We start from the raw sequence: 22,390 nt of genomic DNA on the forward strand, positions 1-22,390 counted from the left end.
GACGTGGACACCTGGATGAAGGACAGTTGCCTCAAACTCAACTCCCAAAAGACCGAGGTTCTCATCTTTGGACCCCGCCTCTCCGCCTAGAACGACTCCTGGTGGCCCCCCGCCCTCGGTCCCCCACCCACCCCGACGGACCACGCTTGGAACCTCCGCATGATCCTAGACTCCTCCCTCTCCATGAACCGCCAGATCAACGATATCTCCTCCACCAGTGTCCACTACCTCTGGATCCTACGCAAGACCTTCAAATGGATCCCCCCAGACTGCAGAAAGACCGTCACCCACGCATTCATCTCCAGCAGGCTTGACTACGGCAACTCACTCTACGCCGGAATCAACAAATCCCTACTACGCAAACTCCAAATGATCCAAAACGCGGCCGCAAGGCTCATACTAGGGATACCACGCCACGAACACCTGACTCCACACTTGCGAGAACTCCACTGGCTCCCCGTTGAGAGAAGGGTCACCTACAAACTACTCATGCACGCATACAAATCCCTGAACAACATTGAACCCAAATAACTCAACAACCGAATGAGCTTCCACGCACCCAAAAGGAACCTCAGTTCAGCCGACCTCGCCCTGGCAGACGTCCCCCGCATCCACCGAAGTAGAGCCGGAGGGAGAGCTTTCTCCTACACCGCAGCCACAGCATGGAACACCCTCCCAGTAGAAATAAGACGCTCGCCAACCCTGCACACCTTCAGACTGGCTCTCAAGACCTGGATTTCCGACTGACCGGAGCAGATCTACCGTTCCCTCCCCAGCGCCTTGAGACCCTCAAAGGTGAGTAGCATGCAAGCTCTTAAACAAAAATTTCAACCGCAACACTCACTACCAGCTTGAGTGTTCATGTATTTAATTGGAATGATGGCATCTTGCATCTTCATAGTGCCACACGCAAGACTCCAAATGCGCCCCCTGCAAGAGTGCTTAGCAAGCAACCAAGCTCAACAATTATTGACAGACCTGGTGGTGGTGGACGACCGAACACATCGCTCTCTGCAGTGGTGGAACACCAAAAACCTTTCCAAAGGCTGACCGTTCATAGAGCCAGTTCCACAAGTGGTGCTAACCACAGACGCATCACTTACAGGATGGGGAGCTCATTTAGCAGAGCACACAGTACAGGGCACATAGACACCACAACAAAAGCTACTTCACATAAACCATCTGGAATTGCTAGCCATTTTTTCAACTCTAAAGTCGTTCCAACATTAACTTTCAGGAAAGGCTGTATTAGTCTGCACAGACAATGAGTCATGTACTACATCCAAAAACAACGAGGTACACACTCCTTACAGCTCTCCCGGCTGGCGCAGAGCATATAGAGGTTGGCCATTCCTCAAAAACTCTTTTTCTTAGCAGAGCATCTACCTGAAGTTCACAATCAAGTTGCAGATCTGTTAAGTCGTCAGACAACAGATACAGGAGGGGGAACTTCATACTCCAGTTCTTCAAATTTTCTTTCACAAATGGGGCCAACCAGACATAGATCTGTTCGCCACACACCTTAACTCCAAATGCCCAAGCTTCGCCGCCAGGTATCCACACCCATTGTCCAATGGCAATGCGATATAGATGAGTTGGTCAAACAGATTTGCGTACGCTTTTCCGCCTCTCCCACTGATTTCGTTTGAGGTGTGAAAGCTACAGCAACACTTCCTCACATTGATTCTCATTGCACCAACGTGGGCAAGACAACCGTGGTACACCATGCCACTGGAGCTCTCAGTAGTACCACATCAAAAATGAAAACTCTCTCCACACCTACTAACCCAGAACCATGGAGAGATCATGCATTCTCCCAATGCAGTTCAACCTAGTGATTTGGCTCCTGAGGTCTTAGAATTCGGATATCTCAATCTGCCACCTGATTGCATGAATGTTATAAAATAAGCTAGGCGTCCCACCACTAGGGCATGCTATGCAGCCAAGTGGAAAAGGTTTGTTGTGTATTTCACAAATAACCATATTTACCCACCAGATGTTTCCAATCAAAACATCATATGTTACCTGCTCCATCTACAAAGATGTAGTTTAGCATACTCCTCAATCGGGTTACATCTTGCTGCTATAACAACTTATCTTCAAAGCAGACAACATCTGTCACTATTCAGAGTACCTGCCATTAAAGCATTCATGGAAGGACTCAAAAGAATAATTTCTCCCAGGGTACCACCAGCCCCTGTATGGAATCTTAACATTGTTCTCATTAGACTTATGGGTCCTCCATTTAAACCCTTGCATAAGTATGAATTACATTTCCTTTCATGGAAAGTTGCCTTTTTAATTGCGATCACATCACTCAGAAGAGTGAGATAGATCCAGGCATTAACAATGCAGGAACCATTCTTACAACTCCATCACAACAAAGTGGTTCTAAAGACAAACCCCAAATTGCTTCCAAAAGTAATTTCACAGTTCCATCTCAGTCTATTGAGTTGCCAGTATTCTTCTCTCAACCACAGACAGTTGCTGAAAGAGCTCTCCATACATTAGATGTCAAAAGAGCTTTACTCTACTATATTGATAGGACAAAGCCATTTCGTAAAAGAAAACAGTTGTTTGTGTCCTTTTCTCCTCCACATAAAGGTAATCCCATTTCAAAAACTGCAAGGTGGATTGTCAAATGCATTCAAATTTGTTACCAAAAGGCAAAACGCACTATATCCATTCCCCCTAGGGCTCATTCCACCCATAAACTAGGGCATCTATGGCATTTTTAGGAAATATTCCCGTAGATAATATCTGCAAAGCAGCTACATTTCTACACCGCACATATTCACAAAGCATTACTGTGTAGATGTGCAAGCAAAACAACAAGCTAGTGTGGGCCAGGCTGTACTCAAAACACTATTTCGAACTACTGCAACAGATACTGGTGGTCACCACTAAGGGAGAGAACTGCTATGCAATCAATGCACTAGTGTGTGATCTGCAGCCCATATGCCTCGAACAGAAAACGCTACTTACCAGTATGCATCTGTTCTTGGCATGTAGGGCTGCAGATACACACACGCCCACCCGCCTCCTCGGCTACCTATATCTGTTCCAGTAATAACTTAATTATATACACTATACATGGACATCTTTTTCTGTTCTCATACAACTCCATCATTTTCCGAATGGCGAAAAACAATCTGAAGATGGAGTTGATTCATGGTGGATGGAGTCATCTACCAAACAAAGACTCTTCCTAGACTACAACAAAGTGTATTCATCTAGGCCCACCACCAGATGGCAATCTATGCAGTAGGGTGTGGATCTGCAGCCCTACATGCCAAGATCAGATGCATACTGGTAAGTAGCTTTTTCCTTTCCTTCATAGGATAACCTTGACTGTCTTTTCTGTGAAAAGTTTCCAAGTGTGGAGTTAGAAAATCTATGAAACCCTTTAAAACTGTAACTAAATAACCAAAACACTTTTACTTACCTGTTTACAGGAAATGTCCCAGTGCAGTATCCAGGTATACTGCCCTGTGTAAGTAAAGTAATCTGAAAAGTAATTTACATGATATTCTACTAAAAAGCCAATACAAAGTATATGTACAGTAAATCAAAAGCATTGCATTACTAGTAGCTCTGTTGTATTCAAATCAAAGTGCATATACAATTCGAACTGTTTACAAAGTGCATTACTACTGTAAAGTATTTATTGCTTACCTGTACCAGGCTTGCTTGGGTCTAGAAAATAAAATAACATAATAGTTTTGATACAAACAAATTGGTCTGAGTTCAGTCTTAGAGTGAGTGACATCATTTGCTGCCTGAGTGTGTACAACAAATGCTTACCACTACCCTCTGATAAAGCATTACTGCTCGCCCACACTAACACAAATAGAGAGTAAGGTGCTATCTACTTTTACCTCTGCCTACCTTTTGGGGTTCCACTGGACTCTGTGCACACCTCATTTTGGTATAGTATATACAGACCCAGCTTCCTACAACCCAGACCCCATTTTCCTAACTGTCTACAGCTAGCTTTCTTAACCTCTTTGCTGCTGATGACGAGCTCAGCTCGTCATCAGCTATGGCGGTTGTGTGCTGATGACGAGCTGAGCTCGTCATGTAACGCGGCTTTTTGTAAATTGCCGCACACAGCGGGAAAAGCCGCCGCAGCGATGCGGTTAATGTTAAAATGAGAGCTGCCCGGATTGCATTTCACACCCCATTCTTTTCCTTACATACCAATCCCTACTGACCTTTCTGCCCCCAGGGATAGCTGATTCTGGTTAACCTACAACCACCACTGGATCCTTCCCCAGAGGGGTGAAGGGGTTGAGGGGGGCAGTGCTCAGATGGGATGTACAGAACACTGTCTAGCAACCATGAGTGATGGAGTAGCCCAAGGCAGGTCCTCCCACGACATTACTTTTTTCCCTTTGGTATCTAGTAGGTGTGCGGTTGTTGACGCAGGTGGATCTGAGTGTGGTGGGTGGGTGCTTGGGAGGTTGAGGCAAATTAATGAATCCCCAGTCTGCCCACAGCCCTTCACCCTGCCTTGGGGCTAGAATAATTTGCCGTCTCTGGGTGTCAAGGGGATCATCAAAATGCTAGGGCATTTGCTCTTGACTGACCCGCCTATCTCTCCCCACCACTTCCAGTGGGATTCCATACCTCCCGATATGACCGCCTTGTCCTCCACACTCAGGAGCTAATGTTCTGTCCTGGAGGTTTCTTCTCCACTAAAGGTATTTGAAATCTGTTGACTCAAAGTTCTGAAGGAGGAAAAGCAGGACAACAAAGCAAAGAAAAATGTCTGATCAGTGCTTTTAATTTTGGCTCTCCCTCTTCATAACTTCCAACCAGCCATCCACTCAATGTAGGCAGTGTTCATCTGGCATTTCCCCTGCTTACTCATGGTGGTTTATCCCAGAGTTAGTGATGCTTTTGACTGGGGGTGGGGGGGGAGATGTTAGTTTGACCTTGCTGAGGTATTTGGGTAATAAGGCTTTGTACCTATAAATTGTTTCTCTGTTGTGTGTTGCAGGATAAAGAGTCTCTTCAAAAGCAGCAGTACAGCAATGCAATGCAAATATCTGCACTTCAATCCAAACTAGATGAAGCTCGACACCGTTTCCCTGTGGAGACTGACACCAGTCATGGGCTGAAGGAACAGTTACAGGCTGAACATGAGGCCTTATTGATTAGAGAGAAAGAGGTAAATTGAATGAGGAGATGACAGCGACTGGAAATTGATAGCTGAATTTGAAATAATGTGGTAAGCAGAGGGGTGGTTTGAGATCTGGTCTTAGACCCTAGTTTGGATAGGGAGTAGTATGGAAGTTGACTGGTGTTTCCATTCTGTATGCTCTATACCTTACCCAAGCTACTGGTGGGCCTACTATGACATGCCTGGTGTATTTTAACTGATAATAGTTCAGTCTTAACATAGGATTATTTTGGCACATGAATAGCTTAGTCTCTCAGGTTTAGGTTTTGAAGGAACTGCGCACAGACCCTCTCCTCCATATTTAGGAGTGTTGTGAAATGTAAGAGCCAAGTGAACAAGCAGTTTACTTGATAATTTTATAGCTCCAAGTTCCTTGGAAGAGAATTTTATGATTAAATGTTTCTAGTGTATGCTCTTGTACAAACATAAACAGCTGACCACAGTGTTGCTGTTAACCTTTCCATCTTGTGCATTTGAAGTGAAAACAAAAGGAATAATTCAAACTATTTCAAACCAGCTTCTCTTTCTCCCACATTTCACAGGTTGAAAGTTTGGAAGAGCAACTAGAGCAGTTCAGGGAGGAGTTGATGAATAAGACTGAAGAGTTTCTTCAACTTCAAATGCAGCTCGAAGTGCAAAAGAAGCAGAGCGATGTCAGCATTCAGCGCCTGGAGGAAGAAAATCTTCTGCTAAAGGTAAATTCCCTGCTACATAGTGAGGTCATCAGGAAGGAAACCATTCTCTTAAGTTACCTCTGTGCTTCATTCCCATGAGTCTGCCCATACACTTGCAATCAGAGGTACTTATGACATGTTTCACTTTCAGAAAATGACCTGTAGGTAAAATTGGCTTATGGTTAATTAGGTGACACAGTTAAGTAATAATACTCCAATACGGTGTTTGAAAGAACATTGAATGATCAGCGAAACCGTCCTTGAGCAAGCATTGGCAAAGCCAATAGGTCAGACTTTAATGCTTCAAAGCATATTCGCACAGTCAGTCACAGATACTCTTTCCTTGCTTTGTATGCACAAATATTGTTTGTGCGAAAGCCATCCCTATTAGCATTGCCAATTCTGGGGTAAAAAGTTCAGCAAGCACTTCGTTAAAATGCTATTTTGACCTAAGTGGTAAAAATACTTGCACTACTCCTGAGCACATCCCTTGTACTTTCCTTGGGGCTTGTCTTAAAGAAGAGTATTGCATAATAAAAAGTGACTCCTGCTGCTCCATTGAGGAACTAAGTCTAACAGAGAACTTTGTTTAATGAAATCCCTGCTGGTTTTGGCTAGGGTGATGTTAGGGCTTTGTAGGATGGTAGTATAGTGGAGCTAGCTGCGACTATCTTTATGGAGCTCCCAGGGATAGGCTATTCCAAAGTAATGGATGGAGATACTCCAGTACTGTGGGCTACCATTTCCCCTGGAGTGTGAACTTGCAGCATTTAAGAGTGGGCTAAGGTGTGTTTCTCAGTTTTAAATCTGTCCTTACTTGAGCCCAATGACTCAAAGTTCAGTAGCAGTCCCCTGCTCTGTCAGCCTCTTCTTTAGCATGGAGGGAAAATGCAGGAAAGCCTGCTTACTTTTTGAATGAACATATCCAGTTTTAGGAACTCTCTGAAAAACTAGAGAGAAAGATGCAGAAAGTATTCCTTTCTTCTGATTGATACTTCTAATCACAGATTCCTTACCCATAGAATACCTCCAGGGCTAGACTGGGTCTGGAATTTTTTTAGCATAGCCCCTGCCCCCAGGTAGGTAGGTAGGGTCTTGCGGCTGTGTGGCAACTACTTTCTTCCCCAGAAGTGACTGCCTGAGCCACGTTAGAAAACACCCAAGAGCACTGACATCCGTTCTTTCCTTTCCACATCTTTACGCATATCCGGAGATAACTCATAACTTTTTTTTTCTCATCAGTTGACAAGTTCTTCTTGAGATCCTTTTCCAGTGTTATAGAGAACTTGTTTCCTCCTAAAACTAGATGTTTTAAACTCTGTAGAGATTGTTGTAAACATATCTCTGTGACCGATACCCTTGAATTGTTTTATCAGGTGTTTGATTTCTTTCTGAAGATTGAGTTTTGGTGTAATAACCGAGATCCTGGGAGGGCATAGAGGGCATCAAGGTAAAGGATTAGGTCTCTGTACAATTGCTTAGGAAGTGGTAGCGTATGGGTTAGTTTAAAAGGAGGAGCAGTGCTCCTTAGTAATGTTTATCAAAACTGTTTTCTTAAAGGTTCTGACTTGGCACACATCACTGCTGTTAGAAGCCAGCCTGCCATTGTTCTATAAATACATTTTTATGCTTCTACTGAACATTACCCTAAGACGTCATACTTCATGATCCTTTTACACCACACAAGGATTCCAATTAAACCTATGCTCCACACAATCCATAAAAAATTACGTACATTTCCACAGATGTAAGATTTTAAGTTGTAGCATTTTCTCACCATTAACTGTTGCTGCATATTTCTTGAAAGTATTTGTATTTAAAAATCTCCGGATAATATTCATGTATGACATCCTAGAATACGTTTAGATTCCGTGCTGCCCTGGATGACTAAAATAGCAAAGTGGAAGTGACATGAAACACTTTCACCACAAATGGCAATTCACAGTTGACTAGTTCACCAACCTTGAGTTCCTTAACAGACCCACTGCATCTTCAGAGTCTAGCTGGAAGAAAAGGACTGAACCAAGTAAATTTTGAACTAGGGTTCATTTCTGCCCCTGTATTAATGGACCCCAAAACCAGCAGCTGGCAGGACAGTGCCATGCAAAGAAATTACCTAATAAAGTGTTTGAGGCATGTGAGCTGGAGATCACATGCTTTGCATACTCCTGCCATCTAATGTTTGGCCCGGATGTTTGCAAGTTGTTTTTCTTCAAAGAAGTCTTTCCATCACTAGGTAGGTGACTCTTCCTTTCAGTAATAGTGCGCATGGGCATCAATTAGATTGTTAGTTTTTTTCTGCCATCAGGTTTGTATGTTAATTGTTGCGCTCTGGTTAGAAACAGATTTCTCGGGTTCCCCTCAGTGCGCTTTCCACTTACTCTTACCCTCGACAGAATTGTTTTCGATCACGTTTTCACCTTACTCCATGTATCGTATCAAATACAAAGCTATTTTCGATCGGGAATCTCGTGGAAGGCCGTCAGGCCTTACCGCGTTGGTCCACCTCTCAGTCGATGTAACGAACTACATTTAAATTCTGCCCACTGTGCCACGCAAACTTTCCGCGCACTGACTCGCACAAAGTGTGCAACTTGTACTTCTCTCTGGAGCACAATGAAAAGGACTGCAACACGTGTAAATCTTTCTGTTTGAAGAAAACACTCCGCGACTGTCTGGCTCGATGTCACGACATGCAGAGACAAAACACAGGATCAATTCCAGACCTCTTCGTTGAAGATTACAAACAAGAGACCGGTGATGCACCTAGGGCTGAGGAAGAAAAGCAGGATCCTATGTCCATCTCCGAATCTGGCTCCGATATGGATGAAGACATTCTGCAAGGTCAGCGTATTCTGAGCACAAAGCCTCCCTTGCCCCAAAGTCCTACCTGGCCCAAGGAAAAGGCTCCAGTCCCTCCTCTGCCTTCTGGCCATGGTCAGCACCGAGAAAATGTTTCAATCGCCCGCCTTCTGGCTCGGCACCGAAACACACGTTAAAGCCTTCCGGCTCGGGTTTGAGTCGTCCATACTCTGGCACCGAACTGAATCCTTCGGGGTCGAAACCGAAACCAGTCTCGGGCCCAACTCCTTCGACACTGAAACAGTCTTCAGAACTGAAATATTCGGAACTGAAAAATAAAGATGCTCCAATACCATCAAAGGAGCCTCTTTTTGACGTCCCGCCTGCAAAACCGGACCTGAAACAAAAGGAACTATACATTCAGCCAAAAACTGGACATATTGCAACCAAATTGCCAATTAAACGCAGGTCAGAGTTGGACACTTATCATATTCCTTTAAAAAGGAAACCTGTTAGTACTAACCCTTTTCCTCCTCCATCACCTACTTCCCCAGAAACACAGCATTTACTAATTACTCACCTGATGATCAGGATGATGGGGATGGGGGCAGTGATCCTTCACTTGCAGACCCCTGGAAGGATTATAACAGACTCTCCCACAGATAATGACCCTGACCTTTATCCCACTAAACCTTCTCCACCAGATGACAATGTAGACTATATAGAGCTTCTAAGTAGAACTGCTAAATACCATGGGGTGTAATTACCTAAGGAATCCCTAGAGGAGGATTTCCTCTTTGAATCCCTTAGTAGTTCCCAAAGATCCACCCACACACTGCCTATGCTCAAGGGTATGTTAATACGTGTGGACGACATATTTAACGATCTTGTTCGTGCACGCATTCTCACCCCAGGATAGACAAAAATATAAACCTGCACCATCCGATCCAGTTTTCATAAAGGGCCAGTTACCCTGAGACTCCTTGGTAGATTCTAATGCCTGTAAACAGGCCAATTGACAGACATCATGGGTTTCTCCACCTCTAGACAAAGAGTATAAGCTCATAGATGCCTCTGGGAAAAGAGTAGCTTCCCAATCTGCAAATTAATGGCATATTGCTAATACACAGGCCCTTTTAGCCAGATACGATAGGGCGCATTGGGACAAAATGGAACAATTGCTCAAATTCTTACCCGATGAGCATAAATTCAACAGTCAAGACTTAGTGCAAGGAGGAAATCTCTTCTCTAATTCTTCTATTAGGTGTGTATTAAATGCAGCTGACAATGTGGCTAGAGCAGTCAATACCAGTGTGTTACTAAACAGACAGGCATGGTTAATAATTTTGGGATTTACACATGAAGTTCAGGCTTCCTTTCTCAACACAGCATTCGACAAACAGCATCTCTTTGGTCCTGTCGGAGACACGTCTTTAGAAAATATGAAAGGGACATGGCAGTGTCTGTGGTTGCCCTACAGTCCCCTTCTACTCGTGGTTCCTTTCGGCACAGCTTCTATCATGGGAGGTCCAAGAATATCTCTAGACACTGCCTCTACACCGTACAAAGGCAACAATCAGCCCTCTTCTTCTTCAAAAGGTTTCTTTAGAGTAACAACGGCAAAGGTAGAGGTTCCAGCACACGCACCTCTTCCTCAAATAACAAACAGTGACTTGCCTACACTTTCCCCCAATCATTCAACACCTGTCGGGGGCATCTTTCACAATTCCTACCCATCTGGCAATCAATAACTACAGACAAATGGGTGCTAGGAGTTATCCGATCTGGTTATTACCTGGAGCTTACCAACAATCCTCTAAACATTCCTTCACATTCACACAAAATGTCACCGACCATCTACATCTCTTCAAACAAGAGGTTCAGTCTCTCCTTTTAAAAGGAGCTATAGAGCCCGTACCGATACAATATCAATGGTCAGGCGTATACTCCCTGTACTTTCTAAAACCGAAAAACTACACATTTTAGACCTCAGAGTTAAATCATTACATACAATCAAATCATTTTCACATGGTGGCACTTCAACAAGTGCTCCAACTTCTACAACAAGGAGAATTTGTCTACTCTAGACTTAAAAGACGCATACTTCCACATTCCAATAAATCCCGCTCATTGCAAATATCTCAGATTTGTGGTAGCGGGCACCATTACCAGTTCAGAGTGCTTCCATTCGGACTCGCCACTGCTCTCAGAGTATTTACAAAAAGTCTAGCAGTAGTAGCTGCTCACCTGCGAAGACAACACATTCTGTCTCCCAATACTTGGACGACTGACTTATCAAAGCCAGTACGTACCTAAAGTGTCTCCAGCACACTCACATAACGCTGTAGTTACTGCACCAACTGGGGTTTACAGTCAATGTGTTAAAATCTCATCTCCAACCTTGCAACACTCAAGCCTATCTAGGAGCCACTTTAGATGCTCAAAGAGCTCTAGCTTTTCCCAGTGCAGCCATAATTCGCATTATTCAGACTCTAATTGCTCAGTTTCAGCCCACTCACTCACTTCCAGCTCCGGTGTAAATGCAACTGCTGGGAATGATGGCCTCTTGCATCATGATTGTTCCCCATGCAAAGCTTCACATGCGTCCCCTTCAGGAATGCTTAGTGAGTCAGTCAAACTAGTCACAGGGTCTCTTATCTGTTCTAGTGTTGGTAGACGGCTGTACTCATCACTCTCTGCAGTATTGGAACCCACAAAACGTATCAAAAGGATGACCCTTCATAGACCATGCTAACAGCAGATGCGTCGCTCACTGTTTGGGGAGCGCATCTCCACAATTACACAATTCAAGGCTTGTGGAGTCAAAAGCAAAAGGCTCTCCACATAAATCATCTAGAGCTGCTTGCAGTGTTTCTAGCGCTCAAAGCTTTTCAAATTCAGTTTGTAGACAAATCTACCCTAGTCAGAACCGACATGACAGCTATGTACTATATATACAAAAACAGGGGGGTGGGGGACACTCCAACTGTCACTCCTAGCTCAAGCCATTTGGAAATGGTGCATACGCCACACACTTTACCTCCTAGCAGAACATCTTCCAGGGGTAAACAATCAGATTGCCTATCTTCTCAGCAGACAGAGGCAGCAGATCCATGAGTGGGAACTACACCCTCAAGTTCTCCTCCCGTACTTTCAAAATTGGTGTTTTCCTCAAATAGAATTTTTCGCCACACATAAACGCTAAATGCCCACGCTTTGTCTCCAGGTATCCACACCCGCTCTCCATTGGCAATGCACTACGGATGAACTAGTCGGGGATATTTGCCTACGCTTTTCTGCCTCTCCCACTCATTACATCAGTGGTTTGGAAACTCAGGCCAACATCCCTCTCACTGATGATAGCTCCCACAAGGGCCCGTCAACCTTGATTCACCGCACTGTTAGAACTGAAAATAGTTTCACATCAAAAGCTACACCTCCCATCCTATCTCCTAACACAGAGCCATGGAGAAATCAGGCAACCAGATCCCAAAGAACTCAACCTAGCTATCTGGCTCCTGAAGTCATAGTTTGGTTATCTGAATCTTCCACCAGACTGTATGAACATTATCAAAGAGGCCAGAAGGCCGACTACAAGAGCTTGTTATGCAGCCTAATGGAAATAGTTATCTGTTGTAATAATAACAAGATCAATCCTCTGGATGCTTCCATACAAAATATAGTCTGTTGTTTACTCCACTTGCAGCGGTCAGAATTAGCTTACACATGTTTCTGCTTACATCTTGCTGCGAAAGCTGCGTCCCTACAAAATAGGCAGCACTTTTCATAGTAACAGTTATCGAAGCATTTGTGGAAGGAGATTATTTGGGAATGACATGGGGCACCACTGGACGTAGAGTCCATTTTTAGGTTCGCTCTGGGAACCCTTAACATTAGTATTTCTCTTCAAGGTCTTCCTTGCTCTTTCATATGACTAATAAACCAGGTTTTAAAATTTCACATGTCATGGCCTAAAGAATCCTTCCTCTGATGCTTTGGGTTATCTTCTCCTTTATGCTATATTTCCTAGATCCACTTCTTTCAGAGTGTTCACTAAGAAACTTGAGTACACCTTTTCATCTGTTGATGACTTCTTTGAGTAACACGTCCATCTACAAGCATTATGTCTGTATTTCTGATGAATACTTATAATTTCAAATTCTTCATCCTGTGAATCTCCCCAGACTTCAGACAGGATTTCGAAAGTATTTGCATTAGATTGTGTGCTAGGAAATGGCACCAACTGCTTCCGTTGTGCCTCCCTCTCACTTTCTGACATGACAACACAGAGCCATGTATAGATGCCATTCATCTACTCCAGTGTTGCCTCCTCTTTTTCTGTTCCCTTTTATCCACAGTAGCACACCTTAAGGGCATTCTACTGACCACTGCATGTCTCATTCACAGATTTAAGAAATATGCTCGCATCACCCCATCCTACATTGGCTGTGCTTGCTGGCCCACACATCTTCAAAGCCAGCTGCATAGTTTACAAAGCAGTCAGGAACACTACCACTTCATAATTTGTGGGCAAGCCCTCCATCTCTGTTGGCTCTGGACACACCTGCAGCATGGAAAACATCAAACTGCAGTTAAGTGTAATTAAGAAAAAACATGGCAGCAGACTTTTTTTTTTTAGATGTTTGCTTGACAACGCATGCACTGTCACGAAGAGACGTGTTTAATCTGTGGGCTCAGCACACCCATAGGCTCCCTATTTGCTCAGGTCATAGTATGTCTCCCTTTGTCCCTATTTTTCTCTGGCATGCATGTGTCCTGTCTCTTCTTGGATACAATATGGATGGAATGGACTAATTTACTGCAGAAACTTTCTCTTGCGGTGCACCTCACATTTGCGTATGGCATGTCTGTACTTGTGTTTAGACCTTCCCCAGAGCATGGACTAAGTACTTGGGTCCATCCATTGCTCAACACTCCACATGAGTGCTTATGTTTTCGCTCGCTCTTTACTCTTCTCCCCTCTCGCCTGGCCCATCCCAGCACCAACCACATCCCCTCACATTCAAGCATTAAACAGTGAGCACCAAGTGTATGCCTTACTAGAAGCATCTTAATATCCCGAGCACACATTATTTGCATATTTTCCAACTTTTTTTATAGGGCGCGTAGGAAGCTCTCACTTTATATTATGTACTAAAAAGAGGTATCTTGTCACAGTCAATAAATGATACACACTCAATAAGGAGATCCACACAAATATAGAAAAATAACACCTAATTTTATCATCATTTTTAACACCAAGAACTTCTTTATTGGGTAAGTACTTTTTATAAAAGCAGTTATGAAGAAAACAGGTAAATATATTTGTATTGTCAGTAGTGTGGTAATGTTATCCTATGAGGAAAACCCCCAATGACTCTTGCGTACTACAGACAATAACTGTTCAACACACTCCAACAACAGCAAGAATGTTAGCAGCCGTTATGTATTTGCCCCATATCTCGTCTACCCCGTCTCCTGCCCAGTCGGACCTCCTACCCCTTCCCGCTGCTCTTACTGCGAGAGTAGATCCCCTGCATGGGAACAGTGTGTAAAACCCATTGGCCAACACTCTACTTTCCGCATGTGTGTTCGCTAGCTCGTGTGTCGGCCTCGCTTTGCCTCGCCATATCTGCTAGTCCCACCTCCCCGGTACCATTAAGCCTGTGTGTCGTGTATAGTCCCCAAAAATTCTTTGGACGACTCTGAGGGGGGGGAGTAATTCACTATAACTCTCCGATTGCGTGTAGCAATACAGCATATCGTGCACCCATCGCTTGATTGTTGGCACTCAACCCCTCATCCAGCACAATGCTACTCCCCGTATAGCGAGGAGTAGGCCCATATCCACCAATCTGCTGATTGCCTTGGGTACGTTTTTAGAGTATCCCAAGAGTGCAACAGCTAGGTCTTGTGTCAGCTCTACTTCTACTATTCTCCCCAATTCTCTGAATGTCTTCCCAGCATGCAAATATTCCCGGGCATTGCCACACTAAATGCATGAAATCTGCTGTCGGGGCCTGGCACCTCTTGCAGGACGCCTCTTCTCAGAGCCCATACCTGCATAATCGTTCTGGTGTGTAGTAGGCTCTGTTGATGTACTTAAAGTGTATGAATCTGTGCTTGCCAGGTAGTGAGATTCTCCTAGTGTTAGTACAGCAGTAGTGCCACATTGCTTCATCTATTGTTAACTGTAGGTCTCTTTGCCATGTCAGCCAGTCAGCAGTGTACTGATTCGCCCTGTATCATAGCAATTTTATATATATGGTGGTGACCATCTTGCAGGGGTTTTTAGTTTTGATGACCTATGCTAGTTCCTGCACATCTGACGGTTTCTGATAAATCCTCCCCCAGCAGTTCCAACATATCTCTGCGCACTCTGTAGAACTGAAAACGCTGCAGAAATGGGCCTAACACTTCCGCTCCTACCGCTTGTTCCCAAGTCTTCGCCACCCCGTCCTGAAATAAGTCTCCGCCACTTTGATATTTAATTTGCGTAGTGCGCTTGTAACTCCCCTGTCCCTGCATGGGGTTAACCATAGGGTCCACTCTATTGGCCTAGCCGGAGAGTATATCAATGCTCACGCCTGTTGTTGCAATATGCAGTGCCAAGCGTGGCAGGTTGAATTGATGGAATCCAATACCCAGTTCTACGGTCCACGGACTCAAATTTCATGGCCGGCAGTGGGAATGGTTCGGCAAATAGGTTTTCCATACGGAGGACCGGGATGTCCGGCTCTCCATGTATCCATGCATGCGTTTAGGCGCCCTGTGCCACCCGATAATACAACTCAGTCAGGAGCTCCTAGACCTCCCAAACTTTATGGCAACGTGAGGACCTGCCATTGTACCCTTGCCTGCTTGCCTGTCCATGCCAGTTTTATCATTGATTGATTGAGTCTATGAAAGAAGGTGCGCGGAAATACTATTGGGATGTTCGTGAACAGGAGCCTGGGCAAGACCACCATCTTCATGATGGAGATTCGTCTGTCTCAGCAGAAGCCGCGTCCAGGACTCCACGTCGTCTTCCAGTTTGTCGGTTGCAGTGCCATAGGTCTCCCTAAACACAATCTCCGAGTCCGTGTGCCATCGTATACCTAGGTATCTAACAGAATCGTTGGACCATTGTAATGGGAATTCCAGCTCAAATTCTGCCGTGACCGGGGTGAGCGGAAACACTATGGACTTCGCCCAATTTACTCTCAATCCGGATAATGCCACAAAGTGTACGACTTCTCTGAGGACAGGTTACTCTCGGGGTCTCGCACATACAGCAGAGTCATCTGCATAGGTTGACACCACTATCCTATACGTCGGGAACCCAATGCCCTCTTGACAGTGATATTCTCTGAGGGCACACGCCAGCGCTTCCACCACCAAGGCATATAACATAGGTGACAGTGGGCAGCCCTGTCTGGTCCCACATGAGATGGCAAATGAATTTGTTACCAAATTGCCCAGGTGAATCCGCGTCATGGTCTTATTATACAAGGTGCCAATCAACTGTAAGAATACCGACCCCGGTCCCATCCTTGTCAACACTTGCTGCATGAAAGCCCAATCAACTGAGTCAAAGGCCTTCTCCATGTCTAGGAAGACTGCTACTGCCTTGACGTTTTACTTCACATGCTGCATGGTTCCAAACACGGTGCGGATGTTAAATGTGAGGTTTCTACTGGGGATGAATCCGGCTTGCTTTGGGGCCACCAGAAGTGAAGATAGGGTGGCTAGTTTAATATTTTTGCGAATATCTTGGTGTCCACATTTATCAATGATAGGGGACGGTAAGAGCTGCCCTCCTCTGGGGGTTTCCCTGGCTTGGGGATAGCAACGAATATTGCTTCTCTCATTGACTGCGGTATAGTTTCTGTAACGCATAGATCATCTAATTGCACTGCCAGGTGTGGGAGCAATAAGTCAATAAAGGCTTTATAAAAGTTAACTGTGAGGCCATTTGCCCCCTGGGGACTCTTAGATATCATGCCCGCCAGAGCCTCCAAGATTTCATCCTTTTCGATGGGGAGCATTAGGAATTCTCTGTGTGTTGGTGAGGAATGGCAGCTTAATATGTTCTAAGTAATCAAGTATTTCCTCATCCATGTCATCAAAATGTGAACTATACAAGTTTGAATAAAATTGTCTAAACTGCTGCGCTATGTCTATTTCTTCCGTTAAGATGTCACCCTCTGCTTATCTCGCCTCCGTAATCAGCGTTTTACCACGCTTCGCCTTCAGTATCTGTGCGAGTACCGACCCTGGCCTTTCTCCTTCACCGTATGAGCGCACCGTGACACATTTGCCTATGTGTTTCACGTCGCTATCTGCAGCCTCATGATACTCACCTATCAGTACTTTTATCTCTTCTTCTAGTTCCTCTCCCCCCTCAGCTACCTGTCGCGATTCCATGTCTCTCAGTTTCTGTCTAGGAATAGCCCTAAGTACCCCAGAGTGCTTGGACGTTGTCATACCTCTTATATATACTTTAAAGGCTTCCCATACGGTCTGGAAGCTGTCCACCGATCCTATGTTGGTTTCAAAATATGTTTCTATTGCATCTGCGAATTCTCCTTTGAAAAGGGGGTCAAGCAGTGAATAAGGGGGAAAGCGCCATGTAAACAGTGGTAATGATTTCTTGGGAGTGGCCAGGATCAACAGTAGTGGCGAGTGATCCGAGAGTGTGCATGGCAGTACCATGTAATTGCGGACCTGATCCATCAGTGACGTAGAGGCCAGCCAATCTATGCCGGTATGAAAATTGTGGTCAGCTGAATAATGCGTGTAACATCCGCTGCCGTGATTGCGCACTCTCCACACATCATTGAGGTCCATACAGGTCATAACTCTTTCCAACCTTCTCGCAGCCGCAACAGGCCTCCTTACCGGGTCCACCGATCTGTCCAGGTCAGGGTCCCTAACCAGATTACAATCTCCACCCCATAAAAACTGTGCATTTTGGTATCTTTTTGTCGTATGCGCAAGCATCGTAAAAAACTCGGGGGAATCATAATTGGGGCCATACACATTCACAGTAATCCAGTCAATCCCTCGACCCCGACACCTTGATATTACATAACGCCCATCTGTATCAGCAGCTCTATCGTAAAAGCAGATTTGGGGTTTACCCAGGTTAGCACCCCCCTAGCATGTGTTGTGAATCCCGCTGAATTAATATTACCCAGCAAGCCCTTTCTGCTGAGCATCGCGCTAGACTGTGGAAGATGTCTCTTGAAGCAGGGCGACATCTATATTTTGCCTGTTCAAATAGCTCAGCACTTTGCGTAGCTTACGGTGGTCATTAAGTCCTCTAACGTTCCATGAATTAGCTCTTAGGGAGTCAGCCGATTTTGGTACATTGGTCTCAGTAGATTCCGCCATCAATACTATCAATGCTCATAGTGGAACCCGGCCTATAGTGTGCGTGTATATAGTATGCAAAAACTATAACAATTCTCCCAAACAACCCATGTTCGAGAACCACCCCCCCCCTCGTCCCTCCTCCCTCCCACAGCTGACCACTCCCAACTTGGTCGCGCAGTACCCCTGAAACCACCCACTCACCCCCCTATGATCCCCCAAAGAATCCCCCCACCCCAATTTACTACTTTGGTGTTTAGCACTCGTGGGCAGAGGTCGCTCAATATATGGTAGACGTTAAATAGTAGTGCTTTCTCTAATGCCCTGTCACACCCTCGTCGTTCTGAACAATTTACAGCATTCTACACAAACTAGTCTATGCCTGCAGCGCTGGTCATCGTGCCTATTCAGCCTATATCCTTTTGCCACACTCTGGGCTCAGCGCCCCACCGCTTCTTCACTATGGCAGTACTGCGCACTAGGCCATAAGTGTCCCACAACCAATACAGTTTGGTTTGCCCATGTAACACTAGTGTTCCTGCAGCCTCCGCTGTGATGAACCAACCCTACTAGTAAATCTTTACATGGTTATGCGACCACCTGCACGTATCCCATTGTACCTCAAACCTCCGCCCTGCCCCACTCACCCACCCTCCCGTCTTACTCATCATGTCTCAAATGTCCTACTGCTTCAATCCTGGTTCTTCAACGAGCCGCCAGCTGCTCCGTCCAGTAATTGTCATTCCGGGCTCTTATGCTGTAATTTAGACCACCCCTTGTGCGCCTTCTGCAAGGCCTTCGGGTCGGTGAATAATTGGGATCAACCTTGCCGATTAACTCGGAGTTTTGCAGGGTACAGCATGGCATAGTCTAAGCCCAGATAGCGGAGTTGTTTTTTCTAAGGAACAAAGTGTCTGCGAGCTTCCTGCACTTGTATCGTGAAATCTGGGTAGAGCCTTCATACCGCAGGACTTGCTTCTCACGGGCAATATGAAGAGCCACATCCCTGTCGCTGTAGTTAAGCAACTTTGCAATTATTGGACGCGGTGGAGCTTCTGGAGGTGACCGGGGGCCCAAAGAGTGATGTGCCCGCTCCACCACGAATATTGTAGAGAAGACTCCTTCCCCCAGGAGAGTTATCAACAGCTTCTCTACAAATTGCTCCATATCCCCAGTCTGAGTCTTCTCTGGCAGGCCAGTGATTCTTAAGTTACAATGACCGGAACGGGCTTCTAGGTCTTCCATCTTGTCCTGCAGGACTTGCAATACTTTCCCAAGTTGCTTGTGATCCGAATCTAGAGTGGTATGCACCACCTCCACCTCAGTGAGTCTTTTCTCTGACATATCTAGCCTCTCTGCATGCTTGTCCAGTATTTCCGCCGTTCTATCTATTCTTTAGGAGAGTGCGTCCATTTTCGTGCCCAGTGACTTGATTCCACTCTGCAGGTTTTTTCCATGGATAGAAGCATGCTACGTATGTCCGTACCTGTGTCGTCGCTCGCTGGCGCCTGCATCTTCGTGGTCTCGATATTTGCAGCGTCGTGTGATTTAGAGCGCTTCTGCTCAAAGGACAATTTAGCCCGCATTTTGTCCACTCTTCCCATTGTGGCGATGGGCCAGTGCCGCCTGTAAGTGGGTCTTCCGGCGCAGGTTTTGGGCATTGTCGTCTCTGGGCCAGGGCCTGCAGCCCACCCGGTCTTGTCTTTGCTGGCTGTTGCTAGCACAACTGTGGGTCAAGCCTGTCTGTATATGGTGCTTTGCTTGCGTGATCTTGTGTGTAGCCTCAGCCTCCTAACCTCACCTTGCTATGTGTGCCGGTAGGGCAGTGTAATGTCTCGCCTGGGTACTCTTGCTGCCCTCTTAACGTTCCAAGGTGTGCTTCAGGTGCCAGGTCACTCTGCCAAGCCTGTCTTCAACTAGCACTCTCCCCCCGTTCCTCCTGCCGCTTTGCTGTGTTCTTACGTATTGGGGTCAATCAATCAATCATAACACTTGTATAGCGCGCTACTCATCCGGCAGGGTCTCAAGGCACTTGGTGGAAGGGGTCTGCTATTGCTCGAACAGCCAGGTCTTGAGTTGTCTCCTGAAGGCGAGATGGTCCTGGGTCAGCCGAAGATGGATGGGGAGGGAGTTCCATGTCGTGGCCGCCACGTAGGAGAAGGATCTCTTCGGATGCGTGGTACGGCGGTTAGGCTTGTCGAACGTAGCTGGCGGCTGGGTGTGTAGAAGGTCAGGCGGTCGTTGAGGTACTTGGGGCCCAGGTCGTGGAGAGATTTGTGTGCGTGGGTGAGGAGCCTGAACGTGATCCTCTTGCTGACGGGGAGCCAGTGCAGGTCCTTCAGGTGGCAGGAGATGTGGCTGCGTCGGGGGATGTTCAGATGAGTCGGGCGGAGGCGTTCTGGATGCGTTGGAGTCTTTACTGTAGCTTGGCTGTGGTTCCGGCGTAGAGGGCGTTTCTGTAGTCCAGTCGGCTGGTGACGAGGGCCTGGGTGACAGTCTTCCTGGTTTCGGTCGGGATCCATCGGAAGATCTTGCGGAGCATGCGTAGGGTGTTGAAGCATGATGAGGAGACGGCGTTGACTTGTCTGGTCATCGAGAGGGAGGAGTCCAGGATGAAGCCCAGGTTGCGTGCGTGGTCTGTTGGCTTGGGGGTGGCACCCAGGGCGGGTGGCCACCAGGAGTCGTCTCAGGCGGAGGGCGATGGTCCCAGGACGAGGACTTCCGTCTTGTCTGAGTTCAGTTTCAGGCGGTTGTTCTTCATCCATTCGGCGACGTCTTTCATCCCTTCGTGTAGGCTCGTTCTGGCGGTGGCGGGGTCTCTGGTGAGGGAGAGGATCAGTTGGGTGTCGTCGGCGTAGGAGATGATGTTGAGGTTGTGCTGGCGTGTGATGGCTGCAAGAGGTCTCATGTAGATGTTGAAGAGGGTGGGGCTGAGTGATGATCCTTGCGGTACGCCGCAGATGACTTCGGTGGCCTCGGATCAAAACGGGGGGAGGCGGACTCTGTGTTCTTCCGGTGAGGAATGAGATGATCCACTCCAGTGCCTTCTCTTGGATACCGATGTTGCTGAGGCGTTGAACTAGGGTGCGGTGGCAGACGGTGTCAAACGCTGCAGAGAGGTCCAGGAGGATGAGGGCCGCTGTTTCCCCGTTGCCGAGCAGGGTTCTGATGTCTGTGGCTGCGATGAGGGCGGTCTCGGTGCTGTGGTTGGCCCGAAAACCAGACTGCGAGGGGTCGAGGGATCCGTTCGTCTCGAGGAAGGCTGCAAGCTGTCTGTTGACAGTCTTCTCGATGACTTTGGCAGGGAAAGGGAGGAGCGAGATGGGGCGAAAGTTCTTGAGGTCGGTGGGGTCCGCTGTAGGTTTCTTCAGTAGGGCGCTGAGCTCGGCGTGCTTCCAGCTCTCCGGGAAGGTGGCGGTGTTGAAGGAGGCGTTGATGATGTCCCGCAGTTGGGGTGCGATGATGGAGTCGGCCTTGTTGAAGACGTGGTGGGGGCAGGGGTCGGTCGGAGATCCGGAGTGGATGGTGTTCATCGTGCGGGCTGTGTCTTCGGTGGTCACCGTGGTCCAGTTGCGAAGGGTGGTGGTGGAGGGCGTTGGTTCGACGGTTGGGTGCGTTGATGGTGCGCCGAAGCTGTTGTGGTTGTCGGCGATCTTGCGGTGGAAGAACGAGGCGAGAGAGTCAGAGGTCTTGTGAAGGAGTGATGTCGGTGTTGCCGGTGCTGGGGTTGGAGAACTCCTTGACGATGCTGAAGAGTTCCTTGCTGTCGTGGGTGTTGTTGTCCAGTCGTTCCTTCAGTGATTTCCTCTTGGTAGTGCGGATAAGCTGGTGGTGCTTGCGGGTGGCGTGTTTGAGGGCGGTCATGTTGTCTGTGGTCTGGTCGAGGAGCCAGGCTTTCTCAAGGGTGCGGCAGTTTTTCTTGGAGTCCTTGAGTTCGTTGGTGAACCAGGAGGCTTTCTTGCTTCTGGGTCTGCTGGTGGGGTTCTTTAGTGGCGCGAGGTCGTGAGCACAGTCGGACAGCCACTTCGTGAGGTTGCGTGCTGCTTCGGTGGGGTCCGTTGTGCTGGCCGGTGGATTCTGACTGAGGGAGGTGGTGAGCTGTTCGGCGGTGATATTGCTCCAGCTCCTGTGGGGAACCTGTTGCGGGCGGTGGTGTGTCATGGTTCTTCTGAAGCTGAAGTGGACGCAGCTGTGGTCGGTCCAGTGAAGTCCTGTGGAGTGGCTGAAGGTGATGTGCTTGCTGGATGAGAAGACTGAATCAAGCGTGTGGCCGGCGTAGTCAGTGGGGGTGTTGACCAGTTGCTTGAGTCCGAGGTTGTCCAGCAGGGTGGTGGTGTTGCGGTCGTTGTTGTTCTCCAGGTGAAAGTTGAGGTCC

At 46.8% G+C, this 22,390-nt stretch overlaps 1 protein-coding gene across 1 annotated transcript in view; it reads left to right on the forward strand.

Moving 5' to 3' along the window:
* Positions 1-22,390, forward strand: part of PCNT (pericentrin) — a 1,129,672-nt gene that overhangs the window by 689,333 nt on the left and 417,949 nt on the right. The window contains exons 28-29 of the mRNA XM_086956243.1: positions 5,003-5,173; positions 5,728-5,880. Of these exons, the coding sequence (XP_086812369.1) occupies positions 5,003-5,173; positions 5,728-5,880 (324 nt within the window). The remainder of the gene's footprint in view (positions 1-5,002; positions 5,174-5,727; positions 5,881-22,390) is intronic.

The sequence above is a fragment of the Lissotriton vulgaris genome, chromosome 2_1, assembly GCF_964263255.1.
Source record: "Lissotriton vulgaris chromosome 2_1, aLisVul1.2, whole genome shotgun sequence".
Classification (NCBI taxonomy): Eukaryota; Metazoa; Chordata; class Amphibia; order Caudata; family Salamandridae; genus Lissotriton; species Lissotriton vulgaris.